The sequence below is a fragment of the Neopsephotus bourkii genome, unplaced genomic scaffold (genome assembly GCF_033783945.1).
Source record: "Neopsephotus bourkii isolate Nb327-2 ecotype Australia unplaced genomic scaffold, CSIRO-AGI_Nbou_v1 NB_230, whole genome shotgun sequence".
In the NCBI taxonomy this organism is placed as follows: domain Eukaryota; kingdom Metazoa; phylum Chordata; class Aves; order Psittaciformes; family Psittacidae; genus Neopsephotus; species Neopsephotus bourkii.
In genome coordinates, this window is record NW_026900740.1 from 851152 (window position 1) to 866906 (window position 15755).

At 42.8% G+C, this 15755-nt stretch overlaps 1 protein-coding gene across 2 annotated transcripts; it reads left to right on the top strand.

The window, feature by feature from the left end:
• The first annotated feature begins 50 nt into the window (after positions 1-50).
• On the top strand, positions 51-15526 carry CCDC62 (coiled-coil domain containing 62). Of its 2 annotated transcripts, XM_061344604.1 has the most exons (12): positions 51-118; positions 361-517; positions 748-940; positions 1501-1667; positions 2412-2513; positions 2820-2991; positions 3077-3178; positions 4310-4398; positions 5338-5438; positions 10162-10339; positions 11062-11193; positions 12781-15526. In XM_061344604.1, the coding sequence occupies exons 2-12, from the start codon at positions 482-484 to the stop codon at positions 12865-12867; spliced, it is 1359 nt and encodes a 452-aa protein (XP_061200588.1). In that variant the 5' UTR covers positions 51-118; positions 361-481; the 3' UTR covers positions 12868-15526. The 2 variants fall into 2 exon arrangements, with proteins under 2 accessions (XP_061200588.1, XP_061200589.1); XM_061344605.1 differs by lacking the exons at positions 51-118; positions 361-517; positions 748-940; ... (4 more) ...; positions 4310-4398; positions 5338-5438 and adding an exon at positions 5451-6467.
• Positions 15527-15755: the final 229 nt, after the last annotated feature.

Genomic DNA, 15755 nt, shown 5'->3' on the forward strand with positions numbered 1-15755 from the left:
TCGAACCCGCAGGTTCACCATTGCGGTGGGCGGGGCTTCTGCCTAACCGCTGCCCGAGGCGGCCACTCAACGGCTGGCGGGGGCGGGACGCCGCCGTGACGTCAGGGCGAGGCTGCCGGTGGGTTTGGCGGGGGGCGCGGAGTAACGGGCCGGAGCGGCGGGGGGCAGGCCCCCGGCCGGGCACGGTGGGGACATGGGGGACCTGCGGCCTGCCCCGGCGGAGCAGGGTCTGTTGGCCCGAGCTGGGGGTGCCCCAGGGCCCCTCCACAGGCCTAGGCCCCTGTCAGAAGCCGCGGGGCCGGGCCCCTGCCTCGGTCGGTTCTCAGCGGCTTGTGTTTGTTATTCCTGCAGCAGCAGCAGCAGCAGCCTCGGCGGGTGACCATGTCCTTAGATCGGAGGCGGTCTCCATGCCGAGCGTCGCAGTCATCAGTAGTTACCAGTGTCCATTGATGCCTGGTAGCGCTCAGGCCCACGGTCCCCTATGAATCCATCAGTGCCACGTTCTGCTCCGCCCCAGGTAAACAACGAAAGTGCAGTTAAAACCAGTGCTCCGTTTTTAATGTGACATTACTCATTGTACCGCTGACAGTTTCGGTTAAGGACCGCAGGTGGTACCACAAGCATGAGGAAGTCACTGAAACAGTCTCTAATATAAAAATAGCTTAAATTAAAACCTCTAGTTTATAACCAGAGATATTTTCCCTTCTCCTTCACACCAAAGTGTGTTCTGTGTGTTATCCTTTGTAGAACAGTAACCCAGGCCTTGAGAACAGCACCATTGAGAAGCAGAGGCAAGAGCTGCAGTTTTTAATTGCAGAACTGAAAGACCGTGATAAGGAACTTGATGACATGGTCGCAGTTCATCAGAGACAGCTTCTAGCCTGGGAAGATGATCGGCAGAAAATACTGACTTTAGCAGAGCGGTGCAACTTACTAAACAGTAAGTGTTGTGTGTATAAAGAATAAGACCCTTTTAAGCATGGTCAGGTGCTTAAACCCCGCAGTAACAGTTCTGCGTTGTATAAGGAACTATTTCCTACCCTTTGGCCTTAAATGTGGTTGTTTTCGTTCTGAAATCAAGACTTCCATGATGGTACTAAAGTGATCTTGAAAGGAGGTCTCATAATTCTCATTTGAGTCTGTAGAATTGATTCTGTGGATTCTTAAAAAAGATAATCTGATGAAATAAATGTGGGGGAAGAGAACAATTTGCACACATGCCGTTGCACTGCAGAGCCCTGTGCCCTGAGGTGCTGCTGCACACCACTGACATCAACTACCAGCCACCCAGCTAATCACCTGGCAGCTCTGAACAGTCTTGTTTGACAGGCGTAGTACAGAGGTCAGCACAGAGTTCACTGTCCAACCTGGGTAGGCAGGGAATCCTGCTTCAGAGGATCCATTTCCAAATCATGTGATTCTAAAACACTGGATTAAATTATTTCTGATGACAGTGTCTGAGCTGTTTTCTCACAGATCCCTTGTGTCCTTTCTTTTCAGATGAGCTGAACAAGAGGAATGAGATTATCAAATCACTGACCAGAAGGTTAAAGTTCTTAGAATCTCAGCAGAGTGACAGTAAGGCAACACTTGAAAGCACACAGCAGAAGTTCAGAGAGCTGTCACAGAAAGTGACAGATGCAACTGCTCACTGTCAGGCTCTGGAGGTAGGAGTTAAGTAATGGTCTGATTTTGCAGACTCTGCATGTACAGAATGCCAGTGGCATTTGTGAGTTTCACTAGTGAGTAAATAGTTCATATTAAGGTTCCTGAGTTGCATTTGTCTATTAGTACAGTAATGTTAGATTAAGGTATAACTCTGATTTGTTGGGGGAAATAAAGGAGGGGAGCTTTCCTGAGCTATGATTTGGAGTTTGCTGTTTGATTGCGTAGTTTGGGGGAACACTTCAGAATCAGCTTGCTTCCAGGAATGTCTGTAACTGTAATTGCAAAAGGCAGTGCTGGCCCCAGAACAGTGCTGATACTTGGTTAGGAAGCTTTAGAAGATTTTACTTACAGCTTTGATTACTGTGATGAACTACAGCATTCTGAAAATGGTTTAGGATGTGAAAATAATGGATATTCAAGGGTTCTGGGGTTTATTAAGTGATTCGGCAGTGATGTGTTTGTCGGGATTATTTTTCCCCTGTATGCAATAAAGTATTATCCTATATTTTCATCTGCCTTATTGGCTTGACCTAAGACATGCAGGGTATTAAGACCAAATCAAGGGTTTTGTTATAATGAACTGGGGAACAACTGTTTTCTCAAATTCTCTTTTCTCCACATCCTCACAGCTTGCCCAGAATCCCACATTCATGATGTTTAAATAAAGTTGTGCCCACATTTTCTGGACAAATGGTAACTGAATCACTGAAGCAGTAGCTGACACTCTTATTTCTGTTCACTAGGAGAAAAATCAAAGTCTTCACTGCTCAGTTTTGGAACTGTCTGCTAAAACAGGCCAGCTACAAGCAAGAGAACAGGAGCTACTTACTATGCTTAAGCTGAAGGTAACATCTGTCATCTCATCAGGTACTGAATGTGGTCAAACTGCAGTGCAGTTACTGATGACTGTACCACAGTAGCTTAGTTGCCCACTGCTGTTAAATTCATAGGCTTGTTTGAAAAGGAAAACTTGGTCAAGAAACAATAAGCTGCTTTATTTTCCTAAACAAGCTTGTTTCCTGGGTTTGATTTTGGGTTTTTTTCCTCTAGAGCTCAAAAGTAGCTATAACTAGTGCAGTAGGATGTACTCTTGTTTGTCAAAATCCGTATGTAAAACAATAACAAAGAATACATTCTATTTCATGTCTCAGGACAAGGCTATACTTGAAACAACTGATCACATCATTGACTTTACATCTAAGTTCAAAATGGTGGAAAGTGCATTGCGTGCGGCAAGGATGGAGCAATTCAGTCTCAACAAAGAAAAGCAAGACCTCAAACTTAGACTAAAAGAACTAGTACTTGAAGCAAATAAGCTGAAAGGTAAACGTTCGTATTGGGCCCCTCATTTAGTGTAGACCAGCATGATTCCTTTTCATTCTGGGGAATACTGCATTTTGTTTTAAAGATGACTTCTGTGAAAAGGTGAAAGAAAATCATAAGCAGCAGGAGGAAATAATTCACCTCAAACAGGAAAACGGCTGCTTGAGGAACGAGCTTGCACTTGCTGGTAAGTGAGGGCAGTTGGCTTTTCATGCCTTAGCTTTTAATAGCTCAGAGACTTCTAGACAACAGCTCACCACTGTCTGTGAAGGAGGCAGCTTCTTATCTCCCTTTCTTGCAGTTTAATACATATGGCTTTGTGTGCTATTGCTCTATGAAAGCAATATCTAGGGCTTCTGCAGGGGCAGTTTATAAAAGCACAAAGTTCACTCAGTGTGATTACACACAGAGGAATAAATGGCTCAGAGGATTCTCTCTTGAAATCGTTGAGATTTTCATGTCTCCTGTGGTATTAATACAATAAGTGGGGGTGGCATTCTCCCTTCTGATGTAGGCTGCATAGAAAATAGCGACCTACTGAGTAGAAGCCACATACAAAGCCTAAAACTTAGGCCCTATGAAATTACCAGCCCACCCACTCCCTCTGGTTTTTGTATGGAAGCAGTATGTTTACCAGTTCTCTTTTTCTCTTGCTTTTCTTCAAGTGCTGGGTTTGATTTTGACTGGTTTAATATGCAGGACTTGGTAAAGTGCAGCCTGCTGTCTGGTGATAATCTTTGCTTTGGTTTTGGGTAGAGAGGAACTCCTCTGTGCTGCAGTGGGTAAGAAAGCCAGGCTGGTGATTGCTGAAGTGTCATTACAGACAAGAAATATGTACCCTGAAAGATAGGTGACCAAGGATGTCCTTTGCTGGGTATGACTTATTTGCCTATGACTTCTTATCTGCCATTACCTTTGCCAAATATTGATTCCATGTCTCTTTATTTTAGAAACAATGGGAAATATTTCTCAGCACTTTTCTATACAAGGCATGAATTAGAATTAATTACTGAATTGCCTTTCCATGAAAGAATGAGAATGTGAAAAAGTAAAATCAGTCAATGAATCAGAATATTGCTGCTGGTGAAATAAAACTAGGTGCTGTGGAAAGTCTGAGGAAAAGACTTAATCTGTTTCGTTGTCTTATGGCTTTTGTGCTCTTTGTCTCGAGGGGAAACAGATCCCACTGATCTCATGAAAATGCTTTTGTTCTGGTTAGGTACCTGTTTCTACTGCTTCAGACATGCATTAACAAATGTATTTGCCTTGTGTCTATTCACTTTTAAGTAATGAGAAAAGTATCTGTGTTTTGAAACAGTTGAGAAAGCAAAGAGACAGGATCAACTTCTGCAGTTTGCAAAGTCTAAACAAGCGCGGACCGACACAGAGCTATCAGGTTTGCGAAAGGTACAGCCCTAATTGTGTTTCTGCTCTGAGACTGTGAAGGCATTTTTCAGTATATCAGATCTGCATGGAACAGTAATAAAAAGTTAGATTTAGCTATGATTAATGAAGGAAAAGAAATCAAATTTGCTGTTTCTGCCTTGCTGGGATCGCTTTGGAACATTATTTTTCCTTTTTGGTTAAAATTAAAACCCCCATGCGTGGTACAAATCCTTTTATTTACATGTTCTTTTAGCTGGTTTTGTATAATTGTATTTACTCAGTCCTACAATGAGTAAATACCACCCTCGTAGCAGTAAAGTGGGGGCACCCTGTTGAGATAAGTTTGTTGGTGCGAGTTTCTAAACAGAGAGTGCTAGGCTCGAGAAGTCACCTGAAGGGCAGTGGGAGTGAGGTGTACTGCCTGACACACATGCTCAAGGTGAATTCAGGCAGTAAAGGGGCATGGGGTACCGAAAGAGCTGTGTTTCTGCAGTGTTTTCACCTGCACCCAACTGAGGTTCTCAAGGCATGTTCAGTTCTTTTTTTATTGCAAATAATTGATGGGTATGTTATCATCTACATCAGCTCTACAAAAACTTCCCCATAGTGAATGCCAAATACCATGATCATCATTCATGTCCTGTAGTTCTGCATAACTTTGAACATAACAACATGTATTAAATCTCATGGTCCTGTAGTTATGATTGTGTGGTTCCATCTTAAAAGAACACTTCAGTCTTCTAACAAAAATATTGTTTATTGCTGCAAACCTTTATTTTCCTAAATACATGTAGAGGTGGCCCCTTAGATTTGGAAGGCTTTGACAATAGTTTGACTACAGGTATGGGTTTGTTAAAGTGTTTTCAGGATGTTTTTGGAAGACAGGCAATGTGTTAGTATCTGATGGCAATATTCCAGCGCTCCAGACTTCCGCTAATGCACATTACTATCTTTAAACAGATCTATGTAAAACAGCAGCGTGACTTGCAGTTTCTTCATGTCAGTTTGGAGAGCTCTCAGGAATTAAGGCAGAAGCATGAAAAGGCAGCACATGAAAGGAGGTAAAGTAGTTTTTTAATGTAGTTTGTTCACAAAGAGACTTCACTGTTCAGCCACAACTAACACCCTGAAAGAGATGTGTGCTGTGTCAACACGGCTTTGCTAGACTCAAACACAGACTTCTGTCAGGTTCTGGCAGGATACAGCTGTCTGGAGTTGGTATATGAACTACCGCAGAGCCATGGCCATAGCCTCTGGTTAATGTCTAGCTTAACCTTGAGTACAGTTATGTATGCTCTCTAAATGCAGTATATCTGACTGTTTTCTTTGTCATACCATTGTAGCATAGGTATGGCATTCTCTGCCCCTGAAAGTAACAGCAAGACAGACACAGTTAGGACTGAGGGAACCCACGGGATATACGAGGAGTGTGGAACTGCACAAGTTCCAAAAAGTAGGGTGAAACCCACCTCTGAGATGAGTGAAGGAGATAATGGACTGTTACAGAATGCATCAGACATGGAGGAAAGTACCTCAGCATACTTAAACCAGTGTCCAAAAGTTGTGAAAGTCTTGGCTGACCTTACAGAAGAAGAAAAGCAGGATGTTGCATCAAGCTCTGATGAGCCAGGCAGCCAAGTATTTTGTGAGGCAAACAACACAAGGCCATTGAGAAACAGGGAGATTTCTGAGGATGAGGTGGAAATCAGAGACCAACAAACCTTTGAGTCATCTTCACCTGAACCTGAGCACTGGCTTAATGTCAGTTCTTGTGTAGATTTGCAAAGTACTTTTATCCAGAGCACCGTCACATCTGTCCAAACTGCTAATGAAAATGAAACCTGGGAAGAGAGAACTGAAATTCTGTTGGACCAAAAAATCAGAGAGACTCCTGCTGCACTGCACAAGTCTGAATCTGATTCCTGTAGTAATAAGTTCTTCATCCAGAAAGATGCTTGGTGGAAGCCAGTATCGGATCCAGAATGGTTGAAGATTTTCAAACCCGTAAAAGGAGATGGAAATGTATGGCATGGAAAAGATGGCAGCTGTCTCAGGACTGCACAAGAGATGAAATGTTCCTGCTCAAAAAGGTTATGTGCTTGTTACGTTTAAGAAATAGAGAGGTATAATCTAAAGCTATGTAGAACCTTGGGTGTACAAGCTCTCAATAGTTTCTGTTATCTCAAGTGATGGTTAAAGTAAATGCTGTTCTAAAATTAGGCTCCCAACTTGAAAAGTAGTAAATTTAAAGTAAGTTAAAATACCTCTTAAGGTATCATGGTTCTATTTTTATGCATTTATTTTTTCTCAGCTCTTATCCCCAGGAGCTGTGTGGGTAGCAGAAGCTGCCATACCCCGGGACTTGCCAAATGAACTGATTGAGACAAATGCAGATTTAAGACATCTCAGGATTTCTTTGAAATCCCAGATGTTGCGTGTAAATCTGGTGGGTAAAATCGAGCTGGACTCTACAGTGATGTTCCTGTAAGGCAAGAAACAAACCTAGATTGTGTGTGATGCTTTAGTGACTGTGTTATTTCTGTTGAGAAGTCACACAGTGGCTGGGCAAGAATGTAGGACATGGCTCTTCTGCACAGGCTGCTTTCCTCACTCAGGGCAGGAAAATGAGATGGCAAGATTTAAAGGACAGCAATCTGTCTGCTTTCTAGTGAGTCCTTGGTCATGGGACTCTATCCCTGTGTTTATGTTGGGCAAGGAAAAAGGGCGTGTTTGGGGGTGAGCAGAATGAGGCTTCTAATGCTGAAAAGTGCCAGAAAAATACTCAGGTGTCTCGGTGGTATTGGAAGGTATCTGAGGTACAAAAGCTGCTTTACATTTATAGAAGTGGTTTTGTGCCTGCACAAGCAAGGGCATTCAGAGCTGGGACTTTCTGTGGATTTGTTGTGCTGGTTCCTCTGTTTCCTCTCAAAGACTTGACTGACTTACAGCTCTGATTTAGAAGGATTTCTGATGTTTGACAGAGATTTCATAGCTGCCTTTTAGACAGAGGAGTAGCAGCTTTTCAACTGGCAGTTGGCAAGTACAGTAAATGAACAGCTGTTCAAACCTGATGAGAATTCCAGCCAGCAAGTCTGCCCAATGTCCAAACAAATTAATGCTATGGAATGGAGCTATCTGATGTACAGATACTTTCATTCTGTGTCGCTTTTGAAACAAAACTGTTACAGAAATTGTTACTGCAGTGGCACCGACCTGCTCAGAAACAAGGTGGATGGGCAGCCATTGAAAAAGAATGCTGTCCTGGCACATTCCCACACAGCTTAGCTGAGCTTCATGCTGTGTGTGGATTCCCTCTAGTTTCCACTGGCCATAAATCATTAATAAGGCTCCATTCCCCATATGTCTACCCTGCCCTTTCTTACCTGCTCCCTCAGCAGCACAAATGACACACACTGCCATCCCTCCAAACCTCTTTTGATTGAATCATGAAAACTGTTTTCAGTTTTTGTCTTGACCTTGAGGGACTTTTAGGGGAAAAGGAACAAATTCAACCCAGGCAATGCAGATAGAGGAGATACCCTTCAGTAAGGCAGGGCAGCTCTACCCCTTTGGGATTTTCTCTAATCTGTCAGGTTTTCTTGATGCCCACATTTGGTCCTGGGGCTCTGCTGATTGGAGACATTGATTCAGTGCAAATCCCAAACTGTCAGTTTTCCAGCCTCTGATTTGTCACTGAATAAATTCTCACCCCACAGATGGGAGGAAGGCAGTAGTAGTGCAGTATTCAGTGTGGGCTTCTGTTAAGGCATTAATGACAGAGAGCAAACACCACATTCCTTCTGGGACTTCAGTCTGGATCCTCCAGTTTTCCATTGCTGGCTTGGTACTGCTGATGATGTATTTTGTGTGTAGGGGAGGGTGCTGGCACCTCCCTGTCAGCCCAGCAAATATTTTTGACATGAGTTCTTGAATCCAGGAGCAGCCAACAAGAAGGCTATTAACACAGTCAAATACCTTAACCAACTGCAAGAGTGGTTGTGAAATACTGGAGCACAGGAGTCGTTTCTGTGCTCTTAGTGACTTCCTTTATGTTGGACTGACGTTTGCTGCCTTTGGATTTTTATCTCAATTCTGGTTTTAAAGGCAGAGTGTCAGCAGTTACCTGTTCAGTTTGCTTCCTTGAGCTGTTGCCCTGCCTCAAAATCAAACCTGTTTTTCCCCCTCCCTCCCAACCTGGGGATTTCTTCAAAACTGGCTGTGCTCATAGCATCTCCTCACATCCCCTTTTCTAGGCTGATACAGCTTATTCCCTTACATCTTTTCAGAGCCTTTCCCTGTCAGAAGCACACCAACATGAGCTTTTCTCTCTTAAAAGAAAGCCTATTCATTGTACCTCAGTGTTTTACAAGAGAAGTGAAATGAGACACAACAGACACTTGTGAGCTGGCATCCCTCACAAGGGCTTTTTCTTAGATTGAATGTCATCTAAAAATAACCTTTTTTTAACAGTCTTGCCTGGTCTGGAATGTGCTGTTCCACCAAAATAAGTATCTAAAGAGTATTTAATGAAATGTTGTAAATTTAAAGTAGCATTTTCTTTAAAATATGCATATTCTTGTGCTCACCCGATCCAGGCGGTGCTAGAGCTGTGCTTCTGGTTTGTTCAGTGTGATGCAGAAATGTTGTCTTTTGGGGAGATGCTCACTATTTCATTTACTTTTGTATGAAGTGGAAATGAGCAGTTGAAAATGAGCACTGCAAAGCTTGAAACTGCTGACAGAAACCAGGGCAGGTCTTTGTATGTGAAAACACAGCACTGGGGACAGAAGGCTTAGTTAGGGTGCTGCTGGGTTCCTGTACTGCTATGGTAGATGATCAAGATCATTTCAAATGTGCTACAGCTTTTATTATTTCTGGTCTTATTTTGTGATTAATTGGTGCTGGAGCTGAGTGAGGGATTTGGCAATGCTGTGATTTAAGGAATTGAAATTGAGAAGTGTTTTTCTCTAGGGTAGAGTGTAATTGAAACTCTTCTCTTACACCTTTGTTGCTTTTTTATTGTGGGAGAGGTGTAAAAGAGAAGTTTCAGTCATTCAGTATGCATATTAAGTGCTAAAGACCTTTTGTATTAGGACAAGCTTGGGATGGCTGCAAGCCAGTGTTCATACAGTAGTAGGTGCAGGGTATGATTTGTTGCTTTAACAGACATTTAAATTGCTTTTCAGATATTCCTAAATGCACTCAGAAGCTAAGGGAAGATGTATGCCAATAGATTGTCTGCTTCCAGCTCCACACTGGAATGGCAGTCGGGCAACTGAGTCTTGGGTTTAATCACAGTTTGCTCAAACAGCACTTTACTGTTTGCTGCTGTATTTGAATAACGCCTCTTTGGGGAAGCTCCCCTGTGATCTCTGAAGTGAGATGGTGACTTTAAAAGACTGAAATTCCCTTGCAAAGAACATCTATAGATATTAATTAGCCTAATGGTTGATTGAAAAAAAGGGAGAAGGAGGAGTACCAGAGTATTTGGAGGAGTTAGAGACTGCCTTTTATGTGCTCTTTGCAAGGTTAAATTAGATACGCAAGCACATGGTAACTGTTCTTAAAACTGGTTGAATTTCAGACTGTTGTCCTCAGAGGTTGAAACTGATCTAATGAAGCTGTTAAACATGGAAACTGCTCTGAGGAGCAGAGTATTCTCACATGCTCCATGGTTTTCTTGGCTCAGAGCTCATGATTATTTATGCTGTCCCATGATATTCCTTTGAAAGGTGAGAAAGGTTGGCGATACTGTTTCTGGCAATGTCTTCATTTTTTTAACAGTGGAGAAAACGTGGATCTGAATTCCTTTCACTTGGATTCTCCCTGTTTGACATCCACCCAGAAAGGAGACAGGCCTCAAAGATGGGAGAAATTCTGTGATGAAGAATTCACTCTGGAGATCAAAAGCTTTTCAGTGACTGAGCCAACAAACAGATGCTGCAACACCGCCATGGACCGAGTCAGTATTTTATTGCAGAACGTACTTCCATGATTGTAAGGGGAATTGTGATGGTAGGAAAGCAGTTGTCTGCCAGTGTGGCAGAACTAGGGTCTGGAATGATGGAACATGAGGCTTAAAGCAACAATGATAAAATACGTCATTAAAATAATTCCATTTTGTCCCTGCCTTGGACAGCGTAAGTGTAAGGAGTTCAAACCAATATTATAGATACTGTTTTATAGATATATCTAATTTATAAATTATAGATATATCTATATCTAGAGATAGATATAAGCTTTTGAAATACAAGGCTTTAGGATAATGAATGCTGGCTAATTGGAAATTCCATTAACCCACAATACCTGAGTATGCTTGGATACAGTTATTTCAGATTATTGGACACTGGGTTTTTGTCTTGCCTGGTTTTCCCCTTTCTCACTGAAGTATTGCTGTTTAGTTGTGTTTGTGCTGTATTGTGTGCGTTGTGCACTGTGTGTGCATGCATGTGAAACTCTGTTAAAAGCTGATACCAGGAAAGACCTCTGTGTTTATTACAAATAACACCACTTAGAGTCTGGAGCAGTGTAATGTAGTACTATTACACTGGAGCAGTGTAATACAGTAGTATTTTGAATAGAGACATTTCAAAATGAAAGTGATGATTCTTGGTGGGTTATAATCCTTTGACATATTCCAAAATGACCGTTTCATAACTTTGGCTCCCTTTCTGTCTCCTCCAGGACACCAGTTCTCCCATAAGTAAGCTGCAGCATGCGCTGGCTGAGTCTCGACAGATGGTTGCTGATCTGGAGCTTAGCACTCTCCTCCAGGCGAGCCCTCACTGCAGTCCAAACAGCAGCAACATTAACACGGTATAGATTGCTCTCCCATGACTAGATTTAGGTGGTCATTAATAGTGATTGGGAACATCCTTTCCCTTGCACTACAATGCTATGAATATCCTCCTCATGAAGGTAAAAATCCTGCATGCCTTAGCATGAAGTACTTGAATTTTATATAGGATTCTTTATGGCTCCTCAGGGCCATGACAGGATTTGATTTTTGCCTGTGTCTAAACAGATGCTAAGAAGAAGTGGTTTTGGAGCAAGCTGTATAAGGGACATTCAGACCTGGTTTATTACATGAGGCATATTTGTGGAAAGGAGGACAGTACAGGAAATAAGTGACATAGAGGATAGGTTTGTGTATGAATTTAAACCAGACTCCTAGCTTAAATAACTTCAGAGTTTTTGTGGGCTTCATTGCAGGGTCAGAGAACATACTCAATGGTCAAAGAAAATAACCTGTACATAGCTGTCAGGGCAGTTTATTTTATGAGCATGAGTGCTGATCAGGAGTTTATCTTGAATATGTGGGCAGTAATAGGTATAATTGCAGGAGGGGTCACTTGTTGGCTTTCACATATATCCTTAAGAATTTCTGCCTTGTTTGATGAGGAGATTGTGCCACTTGTCACTAAAAAAGACTAAACATGTGCTGTTAAATACTACTAAGGAGAAATTAGGTTTTTGGTGGTAAAGCAGACCCAGTGAGAAGCTGTATGCTGAAACCTCAGCTTTCTCCTGAAAGATATGACATCTCTCTAAAAAAGTTGCACCCCTTTTATCCTTAGATGAACTTGACCAGAACAATGTTGCTGTAAGTAACAGACAAAGTGATTTTTATAACATTCAGAACCACAAAACCTTAGCTGTGCTGGGACTGACTGACAGAGTCTAAAGGTTGTGTGCCAGCGTTTGCATAAGCTGAAAGGATATTTTGTTCAGAACTTCATCTGCAGGGTTTCATTCAGCGTGAGAGACAGCAGCAGTGTAGTCGTTTGCAAAGGCTGTCGTGTAGGAGGGATTCCTGAAAAGCTCTCTACAGAACAGTGGCTGCCTGTGGCTCCTGCCCAGCCCCATCAGCTGTCTGGCTCCTGCTTTCCTGGTTGGCACGTCACAGCTCAGCTAAACCGGCTGTCCTTTGGTAGTGAGTGTGACTCTGCTTTACAACCTGATACTGCATTTTTGAGCCTGAAATCGGCTCCTCATTCGAGGTGGTTGCTGTAGTGGATAGAAAATGAAGCAGGCTCGTGTTTACTGCTGGGGGCAGCTTCTGCACCACATCTGTAGAACTTTGATCTACTTTCGGAGTGGTTCTGGGGAAAGACTTGTCAAGCGTGTTTTTAATTCCTCTGTGCAGGCCACATAACCTGTGCTTAAAGCTGGGTTTACCTGAGGCTGGTTTAAACTGTGCTTTAAAACATGTATCAAATATAACCCTTAGGGTTGGATCAGTAAGAATTTGTACGTGTTGGATTCTTTGCCCTCCTTGGAGGAGGGAGAAGAGGGATTTCAAAAGTGTGTCCTTGCTGCTCCCCAGTTTGAGCCTGGCAGCTCTGTAATTTGTGTTATCTGAGTTCTTTGGTTTCCATGTAGTGTTTTTGCTTTACAATGTAGACAACAGAACTTGCAGAAGGTCTTCACAGAACCCAGTTATCTGCTGCAGAAGAAGGAGGTGCTAAGCTCCCATTCTTTTCTCTGTGATGTTCTGCGAGTATGAAGGTATTTTCATCTTGATCTTCTTAACTGGAGTTTTCTGTTCCTCTTTATAAATGCACCTCCAATATTAATATAAGTTATGGACTTCTGAGATGAGCCTGGCACAAGATTCTCAGTGGGCTGCTCTAAATGCATTTCGAATAAAACTCCTGTGAGTTAACAGCAAACAGATAGTAAGGCAACAAGTAATCCCTTTAGTCAAATAAACTTTTCTCAATCACTTTCCTCATCCTCTGGGCAGTCAGATCTTGCAGCATAATTCCTGAGTACCTACACACTGCTTATTGTAGTTAAAAATCCTTCTGTGTGTTACAGATAAAGGGATCAAGGATGTGAACATTGTAAAGGAGAGACTGGGAAGTGTTTTCCAGTGCCATGGCCAAGGGCTGTTTTAGCATATTGTTCCTGGGCTCAGAGCTCCAGAAGCAGAATGTGTTGAATAGAGCTGCATACAAAAAGCAGCCTTGCCCATAGCTGATTGTTTTTTCTTCTTGAATCAGGAAATTTCTCACTCTCTGATTATTTGTTTTACTGATGTGAATTGGATCCTTGCAGTAGGCACCGTGTTGTCTGGTTCTGAGGACAAATGAGTAACCAGATATGGGTAAAATACTGAACACCACGTGAAAATGAATAAGAACTAGCAACAATGGGGAGAAAATGGACAAAAAAAGAAGTCTTCCAGTGCTGACACAACCCAAGCCAAGGGGAGTTACTGCACAACAAGCAGAGTATGCAGCTCTGTGGCACTGGATTTCTTACACTGAGTACCTTTAATCTCATGGAGAGCTGGTGCCCAGTTCTCTCTTGGTACACTGAAAGTGCAGTCCCTGAGCTGTCTCTCTCCTATGGAGCCAAACCCTCTGTGTGCTGGCTTGTAGCACCCGCATGTTCTGCTGTTGCTGCAATAAGTCTGGAGACACTGAGTCTTCTTCCAAAGTGAGTTGGGTCTGCTTAGTGCACGTTAATGGGGCTCTTGTGGGAAATGGATGCTGAGTAGCTGGAATGCTGTACCTTACTCTGCACAATGTTCCTGTGTGGAGAGCTCTTCCTTTCCTGAAAAGAGCCCTCAGGTAAAAGAAGCTGGAGGTTTTATGGATGCAGGCCAGCACTGTGACTTGCATCCTGAAACTACTGCAGTTGGAAAGTTTCAGGAGCAAATCCCCCAAACTGCTGAGGCAGCAGAGGGGGAGCAGACGCTGAGCCTACAGAAACGAGTTCATTTGCCTCAAGTGAGAGAGGTCTGGTGCAACAAACGGACCCACAATTCACTGTGGAGCCACGACAAGAAGTAGTGACTCTGCAGGTCACTGGCTGCTGCATAATTCTGGTTTCCTCCTTTTATTAAAAGGCACTGGATCACTGTGATTGATTTGGTCCAAAGCAGCTTTTAGAGTTGATAGCAGGTCCAGAAATAACTAAATATTTGGCCATTTCACATAGGGAAGTGATAGAATTGATGTGCACTGGGTTTGGGGGTGGTTTTTAATAGCTTTGCAATCATCTGAGTGCAGGTGCACTGACATTGGGTTAATTTCCTGACTCGCTGGGGGGGATTTGTCCATTTCCATGAGTGGGTTGTTTTCCTTTAGGGAGAGAGTGTTTGGGGGAGAGTTGACCAACAAAGCAGTGAGTGAAAGGGGACATTCAGTTTTGGACAAGGTCGTGAGTGCCACTGCTCAGGGGTGGTGACGCAGTGGTTGACTGAGGGCACAAAGATTGATCCCTCTGCAAAACAAATGGGAAAGGTTTCTATTTCCCAACATTGCAGCAGTGTCCCAAGACCGCTGTCATGAAATGCTTTGGTTACCTTTCCTCCTCTTTATATGTGTACACTGGTTTTAGGTTGCTTACAGCATGAAATTCTCTATAGTAAACTGACAGATACGTGAGCACTTCTTCTATTTTAAAGGAAATGTTCCTGAAACTTAACAAAAACCTTCCATTTTCTGCAGCAGATGAAGACCTTTCCAGTACAGAATTAACTTGGAGACCTGAAGATCACCAACCCATCAGCTGCGATGGAAAGTTACCTCATTATTTTCCCATGCTTCTTTGGAGTGAAAGCCTCACAAAGAGATGTGGGGATGTGTTTTATCTTGAAATAAAACATAGACTAACGCCAAGCTCAACAAAACTATTTTTATAGCTGAGAGCTCAGGTTAAACACTGGCTTGGGTTTGAAGAATCTCAAGTGCGTAATTGTTACAACACAGGAACTATTTTTCTTACTCCTTTTTTTATGGTGGCTCAGAAATATTTATAGCTTATGACACAGCCAAATGTTCCTTTTTTTTTATAGCTGATTGTTTTAGCTCTGGACTTGTGGCCATGTAGAGGGAGATGAATAATGTTTATAGGAAGTTCCCAATTAGTGCTGTAGCCAGGAACTGCTCCTGCGTGGTTGGAAGAGGACAGTTGTCACCCATGAGACGGGCACAGCACCGCTTCCATTGGACACTGCTTGTTCTACCAGAAGCTTGTGACAAGATGGGGTGTGTCCAGTGTGGTGGGACTGGGGTTTTGGCTTTAAACTGGTTTTTAATCCTTGGCTATTGGGCAAGATGTATTCCATTACCACAATATGAACTTGTTTTTTAACTAAAAGATCAAATAAGCAAATAGAGGTGGCACCTTTGCTGTATCTTTCTTGCCTTTTTAACATGCTTACACATTTAGTACTTCATTTATGGTGGTTCTTTGGGATGTACAACACCAACTGCTGAAGATGTGAGCTGGGTCTGCAGCTCTGTCCCTGCTTTGGGGCAGCAAAGGGGTGGGAGTTTCTGGCTCTGTCCAAGCCAGGAGTTAATTGCAGCAAAATCCACAGTGGTTTGCCCTTGTTAACTCTTTCCTGTAATTTTCTGCTCTCT